Source organism: Geotrypetes seraphini, chromosome 1 (genome assembly GCF_902459505.1).
Source record: "Geotrypetes seraphini chromosome 1, aGeoSer1.1, whole genome shotgun sequence".
NCBI classification, from domain to species: domain Eukaryota; kingdom Metazoa; phylum Chordata; class Amphibia; order Gymnophiona; family Dermophiidae; genus Geotrypetes; species Geotrypetes seraphini.
In genome coordinates, this window is record NC_047084.1 from 92,080,026 (window position 1) to 92,092,692 (window position 12,667).

General features: G+C 44.9%; 1 protein-coding gene across 4 annotated transcripts in view; it reads left to right on the forward strand.

Annotated features, from left to right (window-relative positions):
- Positions 1 to 12,667, forward strand: part of PIAS2 (protein inhibitor of activated STAT 2) — a 136,105-nt gene that overhangs the window by 17,642 nt on the left and 105,796 nt on the right. For all 4 annotated transcript variants that reach the window (XM_033934957.1, XM_033934942.1, XM_033934950.1 and 1 more), the window contains exon 2: positions 3,119 to 3,587. In XM_033934957.1, coding sequence (XP_033790848.1) covers positions 3,122 to 3,587 — 466 coding nt within the window. In that variant the 5' untranslated portion in view covers positions 3,119 to 3,121. The remainder of the gene's footprint in view (positions 1 to 3,118; positions 3,588 to 12,667) is intronic.

Genomic DNA, 12,667 nt, shown 5'->3' on the forward strand with positions numbered 1-12,667 from the left:
CCTGGAACAACCTGCCTGAATCAATATGCCAGGCTCCTTCCCTAGCGGTATTCAAATCTGGGCTCAAAACCCAATTTTTTGAAGCTGCGTGTAGGTCCTAACTGTTGCAGCTTGTAATACACAATATCTGTTCTCATTCCCTCTGTAGCCCTTACCCTCACCACCTCTTCTTCCCTTGTTTGTCCCTTCATGAGCACCATATATTGATCCACTCTATGTCCTGTATGTTTGTCATAACTTAGATTGTAAGCGATTTCAAGCAGGGACTCTCTCTTGCATGTTTAATGTACAGTGCTGCGTGCATCTGGTAGTGCTATAGAAATACAGTAATAAATAATAGTAAAACTACTTGGAATGACTATTGACAGGGGCTGCACCATGCAACCACAAATAAACAAAACGATACAGAAATCTTTCGCAGTCATGAGGAACCTAAGACAAGTCCGAAAATTCTTCGAAAGACCACAATTTCTGCTTCTAGTACAATCACTAATCCTTATACTCGACTACTGCAACATCCTCTACCTCCCATACTCGACTACTGCCCGACTATTGCAACATCCTCTACCTCTACATCCTCTACCTCTGCTTCTAGTACAATCACTAATCCTCAGTATACTCGACTACTGCAACATCCTCTACCTCCCTTACTCGACTACTGCCCGACTACTGCAACATCCTCTACCTCCCCTGCCCGACAATAATGATTAAACAACTACAAACAATCCAAAATACAACTTTGAGACTCGTATATTCATTGAAGAAATATGATCACATCACTGAGGTATACATCGACTCACACTGGCTTCCAATCCAATAAAAATACAATTCAAATTTTACTGTATACTATTTAAAATTATTAACGGGAACAGCCTAACCTACTTAAACAAACCTACTTAAACAACCGCTTTATCCAAACTACCTCTACCAGGTATAGAAAAACACACACCCCTTTCACTCGCCCCACAATCAAGGAAGTAAAACAGAAAAAACTTTACGACAGCCTACTAGCCACTCAAGCAGCAAGACTAGATAACCAAATTTCCACCCTATTGACATCAACCCCTGACTACAAGAGGTTCAGAAAGGATATAAAAACTATACCGTACTCTTCAAGAAATCCCTGAGTAAAGCCTAATACCACGAACACCTCCCCTACCCCTCATCCTACCTTTCCCTCTCTCAGAAACGATCTCCGATCTAACTTTGTAACCCTTCCCTCCACAACTCTTATTGTAATCCGCTTTGAACCGAAAGGTAATGGCGGAATATAAATCTGTAATGTAATGTAATAGTGTATTCATAAGTATACAGTTCAGAGTTTGAGTTGAGTTAGGCTCCTAGCCATGATTTTTGGAAGTCATGTTTTCAGATGTTACATTACATTAGTGTCTTCTATCCTGGCAATACCTTTCAGTTCTAGGTGGTTTACAACAAGAGTTGGCCTGGGCATTTCCAGGGAGAATACATGGTTAATAGATGTAATATGCATCGGGGTCTGTGGAGGGTCGATCAGGGTGTACATGGTGTAAGAGTGAATCTCAGTGGGTAGTGAGTTTCACGTTTTTGTAGTTTGATAGTTAAATGAGTCACAATGAAGCCTTCTAGTGCAATAGAAATATCGGTTTTGACCAATGGATATTTACCCTCCTTTACTGTGAAGTCTATATATAATTTATATATTCTTCAGTTTGACAGTGCTTCCTCATATTGGAGGCCTGTTGTCAGCATTTTACCAGGAGTGGGCACGAATTTCCTCAGATCAATGGGTGCTGGATATCATACGAGAGGGGCACAAGATAGACTCAATGGAGGAGGGTAATTAGTGGTGTGCTGTAGGGATTTGTACTGGGACCAGTGCTATTTATAACATTTATAAATGATTTGGAAATTGGAATAGCAAGTGAGGTGATACAAATTTGCAGATGACATGAAACTATTCAAAGTTGTTAAACACATGCAGACTGTGGAAAAATTGCAGGAAGATTGTATGAAATTGGAAATAGCAGATGAAATTTAATGTAGACAAATGTGCACATTGGAAAGAATAATCCAAATCATAGCTACCAGATGCTGGGGTCCACCTTAGGAGCCAGCACCCAAGAAAAAGATCTATTGGAGGTATCATTGTAGACTGCTGTGCTTGTTATTGCTTGTTCCATACTCCCCCCCCCCCCCGCGATCCTACATCCCCTGCCGAGCACCCAAATAGCAAAACCTACCCCAATTTGGCACTGGCACCAGCATCAACACACAGGACATGCCAGTGCCGGTGCCTGAAGATCCTCCCTCTTGGCTGGGCCTTGAGCATGTGCAAATACTCAAGGCCTAGTCCAGCCCAGCCAAGAGGGAGGATCTCCGATGCGATACACAGCCTAGCCCAGCCAAGAGGGAGGATCTTCGGGCACCGGCATGTCCTGTGTGTTGGTGCTGGTGCCAAATTGGGGTAGGTTTTGCTATTTGGGTGCTCGGCGGGGGATGTAGGATTGCTGAGGGGCGATGCCGGATCGTGGGGAGGGGCAGTTGTAAATTGAGTCAAGCTTGGTTTCCGAGGCACTGATTTTACGAATGTTTTGCTCATCTTGCAAAACACTTGCAAACCGGTGCACTTGTAAACTGAGGTTTGACTGTACGTTTGTTTGCCTTGCAGACAAGTGGATATTTTGAAGAATAACTTCATGATACCACCTTCAAGCTCAAAAACTTATCAAACCAGTATACATTCAGATACACTAGGTATTTTTCTGTAAACACTCTTATGGCTCCTTTTACTAAGGTGTGCTAATAAATTTAACGCTAGCTAAAAATTAGTGCATGTTAAATGCTAAGAAGCCCATTGGAATTTGGCATGCAATAATTGTTAGCAGGCACTAAATCCATTAGTGCACCTTAGATAAAAGGAGCTATAAATTTGTACTTGACAGTGGATGAGTAAGTGACTTGCTCAAGATCACACAGAGCTGATGTGGGATTTGAATCGGACTCCCCTGTTTCTCACTGCTTTAAACTTAGGCTATTCCATATAACTTAATGAAACATGTTTTCTAAAATTGCACATTATATATATTCTTATTAAGGGCCATTCATTTTGAATGCTATTTTATTCCCTCCTCTTTAGAATATGGTATCAAGTTTTCGGGTTTCAGAACTACAAGTTTTGTTGGGCTTCGCTGGACGTAACAAAAGTGGAAGAAAACATGACCTTGTGATGAGGGCATTGCATTTATTAAAGAGTGGCTGTAGCCCAGCAGTTCAGATTAAAATTAGAGAACTTTATAGACGTCGATATCCAAGGACAATTGACAGTCTCTCTAATTTGTCAACTGTAAAATCATCTGTCTTCACTTTTGATAAAAAATCTATAGACACTGATCTGGCTGTAGCTAGTCTCCATTCGCTGCCTTCAACTTCAGTTACACCTCATTCTCCTTCTTCGCCTCTTGGCTCTATACTTCTTCAAGAAGCAAAGCCTCATTTTGAGATGCAGCAACCATCGCCCCCTATTCCACCTGTGCATCCAGATGTACAACTGAAAAGCCTCCCATTTTACGATGTGCTTGATGTTCTTATCAAACCAACAAGTCTAGGTAAGTGTTAATGATTTCATGCAATTATTTTCTTGCACAAATAACTTTGGTTCAGGCTGGAGTATTTTGTGAAAGATGTGAGCATCAGCTGTGAAATATCCCTACTTGAAGAAAAGACCCTTTTGTTTTCAGTAATTATCTGATTTTCCTGTTCTGTTCATTTCCATGACATCTTTCCTACAATTTCAATTAATATTAAGTAGTAATGGAATCTCAGGTGCTGAAATAAACTAGTACAATATATACTCAAACATAAACTGAGATTTTTGGATCCAAAAATGGGGGCACCTAACCGCCTCCCTCCTGGACCTGTAGCGGACCTCCACTGGGCCTGCCGTAAGACTAGAGAATAATACGGTGAAGGATTCTGCGGTTAGCCCTCAAAAACAGGAAACAATAGAGTGGTAGGTCCCGCAGCAAAAATTACACCAGTGTCAGCATAGCAACATTCCCTCAGCTCAGCATCTACTCCCCAGTTCCCCTCATGTCTACCTTACCTGATCAAGTCAGCTGCACCACACTGAAAAGTCTTGAGAAGCCTGCGCCGAGACCTTCCTTTAGCCAACAAACCCCTCCTTGGTCTAACTTCTGGTTTCACAAAACCAGAAGTTACATCAAGGAGAGACTCGTCGGCTGAAGGAAAGCCTGAAATAGGCCTCTGAAGATTTTTCAGCATGGTGGCAGTTTTACCTGAGGGGAGCCAGCCACACCGATGTGGAAAAATCTTCAGAGGCATGTTACAAGGCCTTCCTTCTGCCAACGAGTCCCTCAATGTATCTTCCGGTTTCATAAAACCTGAAGTTGCATCAAGGAGGGGCTCTTCGGCTAAAGGAAGGCCTCAGAGCAGACTTCTTAAGATTTTTTGGCATGGCTTGGCTGGCTCGTTCGGGTATTAGAGATGAGAGGAACTGGGGAGGAGATGCTGACCCATGGGAGATGAGGAATGCTGGCTGTCTTCAGAGCTGGAGCTGAAGGATGGTCCTGGATATTGGCTGGGGGAAGAGAGGTATTGGGACTAGGGTGGTGGGGGTGGATGGAGGGAAGGGAGCGAGGTACCGATGTGGAGGGTGGACTGGATCTGAAGGGAAAAGAGAGGTGCTAGACCTAAAGCTGGGAATTGGAGGAAAGAGAGAGGTACTGGATTCACAGCTCAGAGCTAGAGGGAAGGGGGGGGAGATGTTGGATCTATGGGAAGAGGGGCTAGAGGGAAGGGAGAGAGGTGCTGGATCCTTGGGGAGTGTTGAGAGACCTGCAGGCAGGAGGAGAGGGAAGGGAAAGAGATGCTGAATCAAGGGGATGAAGGGAGTAAAATATTTAACACAGTAGAGTAGAGGTGGAGGGAGGGAGGAAAGAGGGTGAGAGACACTTTCGTGTAAAGGAGTAAGAGGGGAGAAGCTGGACAAACAAAGATATATGAAAAGAAGGGAGATGTGGGCATGGATGGGAGCATAGGAACATGGATACAAAGGGGAATGCTTTATGGGGCAATGCCAAACACAGGAGGGTATATGGACACAAGATGGCTAGATAAGAGGGGAGAAGAGGAACACAGAAGAAAGATGTTGGACTTGGGGGGGTATAGGGACACAGAGGATTGACACTTGGCATGGAGGGGATAGGGACACAGAATAGGGTTGATGATGAAGGCAGGGAGATGCTGCCTTTTCTAGGTACACTGTTGGGTGACGTGTGGATTGTTACTAAAAATCATGTTTTTCATACAGAAGGGGGGGGGGTCAAAAAATGATGGGCCCCAGGTGTCACATATGCTGGGTACATCACTGCCCTCATAGTTTGTTTATATCTAATCCACAAGCCTGCTTTTAGGACCTATAGGGAATGTATCCCCTTGATTCATGACAATTTCACTTCTCATGTTATCTTATCCATTCTTTTTATTATACAACTGCCCAGATAAGCATCATTCTTTGACATGATTGGTACTTGAAAACTAACGGCAACAGTGTTTTCCTCAGAAATTTTTTTCCAGCCATGAAAAACATTTGCTGCAGTTAGTGTGCCACAAAAAAACAACAACAACATTTGCTGTTTAGTGTGCCGGAGTTTAAAAAGTTTGAGATACTTAGTTTGGGGTGGGGGAGCCCAGGGGTGTCTGATTTACTGCCTATTAAGAGGAATCTTCAGTTTTTGCTGGGCCGGTCTTCTGCCCCCTTTCGACGCTAGACCCAGCTGGGTTTGACTGTGTTGGAGCACGTCCTTACTCCGGATGCTTTGCTTCCACCTTGGTGTACCTTTCAACTTTGAGATGGGATTCAAGCCACTGATTTTTTTGCTCACTTACAATTGGGTCATGATGTTCGTTTTCAAGTTTCAGGTTTATTAAAAAATATTTTATACCGCTTATTCTAATTTCTAAGCGGTGTACAACAATAACAAAAAGAAATATCTTTAAAAGGAACAAAACAATTGGAATTAAAAAATTATACAAACCATGTTGGGTTAGTAGACACATACAAAAACATATATACTAACTGCACACAATTGGGAAAGAAGGATGGAACTACAATATTTGAGAAACGGCACACTTAGGGAAGAAACAATATGTAAGGGTAGAGGCTGTAGTTGATTTAGTCCTGAAAAGGACAGTTTTATCCAAAAGCATCTTCAAATAAAAATGTTTTTAGTTTTGCTTTAAATTGCTTTGTCGTGGATTCAATTCGTAAATGATTAGGCAGCTAATTCCAAAGAGAGGGTGCAATGACATCAGAGTTATTGGATCTCAGCGTATTAATTAGTTTTAATGATGGTACGACGAGAAGATTTTGTGATATGGAACGAAGAGATTTAGTGGGATAATAGGGAATTAGAAGTCTATCAATAAACTCTGGTTGATTATTTGAGCGAGTTGTAAAAGTTAATAGTAGAATTTTGTAATTAATTCTGTGTTCGATGGGCAGCCATTGTGCATTGATTAGAAGAGGAGAAACATGGTCATATTTCTTTGCGCCATAAATGATCTTGATAGCAGTAGGCGTCTTATTTCTTTTTTAGTAATGCCCTTATAAAGGGTATTACAATAATCTATACAAGAAATTACCAAAGAATGGATTAATGTATTCAGAGATGATGGGTCTAATAGTTTGGAAAGGGAATGTATCATTCTAAGGCGGTGGAAACATTTCTGGACCACCGTACTAATATGGTTGTGATAAGAGAATTTGCAGTCGAAAGTGACTCCTAGTAGCTTTAGAGTGGGTACGACTTTAATTGGGAGGGATTCAAATTTCAAGGGGGCCTGAAGAGTTATTCCCTCTTTAAAGGGAAAAATAATTAGTTTAGATTTATTGATGTTGAGGGACAACCTATTTGAATCTAACCACAATTTGATTTTTTCAAGTTTGTGGTTGATGGAAGCAACATCCTTGATATTATTAGGGTCAATAGGGTGGATTAATTGCACGTCATCGACGTAAGCAAATGTGGTGAAGCCGATGGATTGACCCACAGTCAGAAGAGGGAACAAAAAGATGTTAAAAAGTGGTGGTGACAGGATAGAGCCTTGTGGAATTCCATGTTTAGTGGAAGAAGGCTCGGATGATGTATTGTTAAAAATAACCTTGGATGATCTATCTGAAAAGTAAGAGGTGAACCAGTCCATGACTTGACCTGTTATGCCTGTTTCATGAAGACGGGGTAGTAATAAGCTATGATCAATGGTATCAAAAGCAGAAGAAAGATCTAAGGAGAAGAGCAGAACTGACTGGTGATGGTCAATGTGGTATAGTATTTTTGTGGTTAAACCTAGCAAAGATAGTTCTGTGGAGTGGTGGTGATGAAAGCCAGTTTGATTGGGATGTAGGACTTTTGTTTTCTCAATAAAATCGGAAATTTGGTAGAAAACAATTTTTTCAGTGAGTTTAGCTATAAATGGTATATTGGCTATGGGACGATAATTAGACATGTCTTGAATGCTAGATTTTTGATCCTTAATGATTGGATAAATGATTGATTGTTTCCAAGATTTGGGTAGGGAACCCGATGATAGGCTAGAGTTGACCAAATCTTTGATATATGGACCAAAAATAGAAAAAAATCATTTTAAGAGAATAGGAGGAATGACTTCTGAGCTGGTCCCTTTTGTATTAAGTGAGTTGAGACATCTTTGTATTTCCTGTAAAGTTGGGAGGATGAAACGGGAGCATTTAGAGAAGGACAGATTAGAGGAAGTAGTGGAATCAGTGAAGTCTTTGGCGCTGCTAGGAATAAGAATTTGTGAAAAGGTCTCCCTGATTCTTTGTACTTTGTCTGTAAAGTAAGTAGCAAGGGCTTGTGCTGATGGTGCTTGATTAATTTTATTTGTTTCTTTTTTCTTCGATGTTGGAGGTTTGACTATTGCAAATAGTGCAGAAGTATTTTTTGCTTTCTTAATTTGTTTGGAGTAATATTCTTTTTTAACTCTATTGATTTCAGTTTTATAGTATGCCGCATGATCCTTAAACTTATTGAGATTAATGGGTGTTTTGTTCCGTCTCCATTTGCGCTCGAGGGAGCGTAATTGTTTTTTGATTAAATTCAAATTGGCTGAATACCAAGGATTTGTAAGTTTGCGAGGGGAAATTGTAAAGGTAGTAACTGGTGCTAGTGAGTCTAAAAGTTTGGTAATAGATTGGTTCCAAACTAAGGTTTTATCATCAATAGTAAGGCTAGACATATTTTCTAAAATAAGATCAAAATTAGAAAGGATAGAAGCAGCTTCCAATTTATTGTAATTCCTAGAGGTAATTGTTTTAGGCTTTAGTTTTGGGCAGTAATCTAAAGTTTGTTGTTGAAAAGAAACTAAGAAATGATCTGACCAAGGAACTTGTATGGTTGAGAAAACTTGGAAGTTATTATAAAGGGAGGCTTGGATAAGTACCATATCCAAAGTGTGGCCAGCGATGTGAGTAGAGTTGGTTATTAGTGGTAAAAGATCTAGATCGCTTAAAAAAGTAGGACTTCTAAGGTGGAAGCGTTACTGGTGTCTTCAAAATGAATATTAAAGTCACCTAAGATGACAGGATTGGCAGAAGAGACGCAAAAATCTAGAATGGTTGATTGAAGATATGTAAGAGTTTGAACACTAACAGGAGGGGGGGGAGATATAGAAGTAAGTACCGTATTTTCACTCATATACCGCGCACCCGTGTAAAACGCGCACACGGGTATAGCGCGCGGGAAACTGTAATTTATGTAAAGAAATTTTTATATACCGCGCACACCCGTATACCGCGCATGCCACCCCGACTCTCCTTTCGCCCGCCCCGACTCTCCTCTGGCCACCCCGACTCTCCTCTGGCCCGCCCCGACTCTCCTCTCCCCCTTGAAAGCCTGATGCCCCCTCCCCCCGACGTCCGATTCATCCCCCCGCAGGACCGCTTGCACCCCCACCCCGAAGGACCGCTCGCACCCCCAAAGCCTCCCCCCCCCCAATCATGGAGAAGCTCCTACCGTTCTCCTGCTGCTTCCTCTGCCGGCGGTCCCGGCCCTTCTGTGAGCCCTGCGTCTGAAATGATTCCTCTTCTGGCGGTCCCGGCAGAGTTAGCAGCAGGAGAACGGTAGGAGCTTCTCCATGATGGGGGTGGGGTGGGGAGGCTGTGGGGGTGCGAGCGGTCCTTCGGGGTGGGGGTGCGAGCGGTCCTGCGGGGGGGAGGGGGTGAATCGGACGTCGGGGGGGGACTATGTAAAAAAAAGTTGTAAAACGCGCTCACGCGTATAACGCGCAAGGTTATGCACGGTTTGTAAAAATCGTGTATAACGTGCGCGTTATATGCGTGAAAATACGGTAATCTAGTGGAGGGGATGTTTTAAGTCTAACCTCTAGATATTCCAAAGAGTTGTTACTTGGAGAAAATTCAAAATCAGCTTTATGGTGGAACGATAGATAATGGCTAAACCACCTCCTTTTTTTCCCTGACGATGATTGTATTAATAAGTAAAACCTGGTGGACAAGAAAAGGTCAGATAGCATTCTTCCCCCTAGGACAACCAGGTTTCTGTGATGAAGAGGCGGTCAAACTTGTGTTTTATTGTGGTATCATAGATTAAATGGTGTTTTGTTTTGAGGGATCTAGAGTTAATAAGGCCTATTTTTGAAACGTTCAGAGAGATAGACAAGAGTTTATCATTAGCTTGTACTGAAATTAAATTAGTATGCTATGGGGCTGAGCTTGGGGTAGTATAAGAAATTGCCCCTGGACAATGGCCCCAATGTATGGGGATTTGAAATTGAGGTAAAGACATGGCTACAATTAGTTGGAGGAGTAGTAACAGACTAAAACCAGATAATGTACAATTAAAAGAGGTCTTTGGAGATGGAGGGTTTGCGGATGGGCTTGGGGAGCAAGCTCCGTGCCTTTTTCAGTCAATTTGAGGAGGACGGCATTCCGTTTCAGCATTTCATAAGGCGCTGTGCTTTCTTGCTTCGCCCAGGTCGTGGGAGTCCTTATGTGCTCCAGAGTTGGGCCTGAGGCCAACTGATTTAGATATGGGATGTCTTTATAAAGCGTATCCCTTTCTGTCTCGGCTGACCTCAGGGAATGTCAGTTTCGGGTGCTACATCGTGCATATCTTACGCGGGTTCAATTGTTTCACTCCGGTTTTGCAGAGTCGTCACAGTGCGAGAAATGTACTAGTGCACTTAAGTCTTTTATCCATGCTTCTTGGAGTTGCCCAGTGGTCAGGGCTTTCTGGAGACGTGTGGTCCGCTATTTGGAGCTTTTGTTAGGCCATTCTATACCTCTCACTCCTGTGGGGTTTCTTGTAGATAAATATGAGGCTTTTCGATTTCACCCGGGTGTTGGCCGGCTATTTTTGCGCAAGGCAGGGTTGGTAGCTAAGAAAATTATTTTGGGGGAATGGATCGCGCTCCTTATTGGGCTTGGCGCAACCATCTGTATGCTTTGATGTTGCTTAAGAGGGGTCGGGTGTGTCATTCCTTGCGACAATCTAAGTTGTTTTTTTTTGCAGGTCTGGGGTCCTTATATCTACTCATTGCCTCATAGAACCTGTAGTATGATCCTTAATACCTTGCCTGTTTAATTTTCCTTGAGTAGTGAGGGGTTGGCGGCCTTAGGGTGGCCTTTCCCTGGCTTGGTCTGTTTTTCCCCCCCCCTTTTATGCATTGTTTCTTGGGATTCATCAGAGTCCAGTGCCCTGAGTGTTCAGCTTTCCCTTTAGTCTTGTTCAGGCCTGTTTCCTCATGCCTGCAGCATTTTTCATCTGTCATCTCTTGTTTTTGGTTCTTTTGACAGTTCACTATTCATTTGTATACTGCGATTTATCTTGTTATGCAGAGTGGGGTATGGGAAGGTGGGATGTGGGGCTGGAATATTGGGATCGAGGGATACATGCTGTATAATTTCTGAACAACTGTTATTTTTTTTACTGTATTCATTCTCTGGGTTTTTTTCTGGCTTGTTCAATAAAAAATTGTTTCAAAGTAAAAAAGTTTGAGAGACGCTGCTCTATATCATTTGAAAGAGGGCAAATATCTAATTATTCACTTCTAGAATTGGATACTTCTTAAATTTAATACAAATATTCTGGCACAAATGTCAAACCTTAAAAAAGGAAGTTATATTGAGCATTGGAAAATAACTAATAATAATTAACTTAATAAAATTGGACACATTTAATTTTCCCCATCACCAAATTTCCCCGTCCTGTTCCACCCGGCTATTTTTTCACGCCATCTGGCTGGAAAAAATTTCTGGGGAGAACACTGGTGTATGGGGGGGGGTGTATGTGTGTTGGGGGGGGGGGGTTGTAGTATGGATTACCGTATTTTCACGCATATAATGCGCGCATACCCCTCGCGCGTTATACAAAAGTTTTTAAACACCCACCCCCGCCCGACGCCCGATTCACCCCCCCCCGCAGGACCGCTCGCACGCGCTCCCACCCGCACCCGCATCCACGATCGGAGCAAGAGGGAGCCCAAGCCCTCTTGCCCGGCCGACTCCCCGACAATATCGGGCCAGGAGGGAGCCCAAACCCTCCTGGCCACGGCGACCCCCTACCCCCACCCCGCACTACATTACGGGCAGGAGGGATCCCAGGCCCTCCTGCCCTCGACGCAAACCCCCCTCCCCCCCAACGACCGCCCCCCCCAAGAACCTCTGACCGCCCCCCCAGCCGACCCGCGACCCCCCTGGCCGACCCCCACGACACCCCCACCCCCCTTCCCCGTACCTTTGGTAGTTGGCCGGACAGACGGGAGCCAAACCCGCCTGTCCGGCAGGCAGCCAACGACGGAATGAGGCCGGATTGGCCCATCCGTCCCAAAGCTCCGCCTACTGGTGGGGCCTAAGGCGCCTGGGCCAATCAGAATAGGCCCGGGAGCCTTAGGTCCCTCCTGGGGGCGGGGCCTGAGGCACATGGGCCCAACCCGACCATGTGCCTCAGGCCCCGCCCCCAGGAGGGACCTAAGGCTCCCGGGCCTATTCTGATTGGCCCAGGCGCCTTAGGCCCCACCAGTAGGCGGAGCTTTGGGACGGATGGGCCAATCCGGCCTCATTCCGTCGTTGGCTGCCTGCCGGACAGGCGGATTTGGCTCCCGTCTGTCCGGCCAACTACCAAAGGTACGGGGAAGGGGGGTGGGGGTGTCGTGGGGGTCGGCCAGGGGGGTCGCGGGTCGGCTGGGGGGGCGGTCGGAGGTTCTTGGGGGGGGGCGGTCGTTGGGGGGGAGGGGGGTTTGTGTCGAGGGCAGGAGGGCCTGGGATCCCTCCTGCCCGTAATGTAGTGCGGGGTGGGGGTAGGGGGTCGCCGTGGCCAGGAAGGTTTGGGCTCCCTCCTGGCCCGATATTGTCGGGGAGTCGGCGGTCCTTCGGGGTGGGGGTGCGAATGGTCCTGCCGGGGGGGGGGATGAATCGGACGTCGGGGGGGGGGGCATCAGGCTTTCAGGATGGGGACAGACCTTCAAGGGGGGACAGGACTTCAAGGGGGGACAGGCAGACCGAAGGGAGTGAAAAAGCAGTGCACGGAAGTCAGGGGGGGGGTGAACGGAGAGTCGGGACAGCGCACGGAAAGTCAGGGCAGTGCACGGAAGTCAGGGGGGGTGAACGGAGAGTCGGGCAGCATGC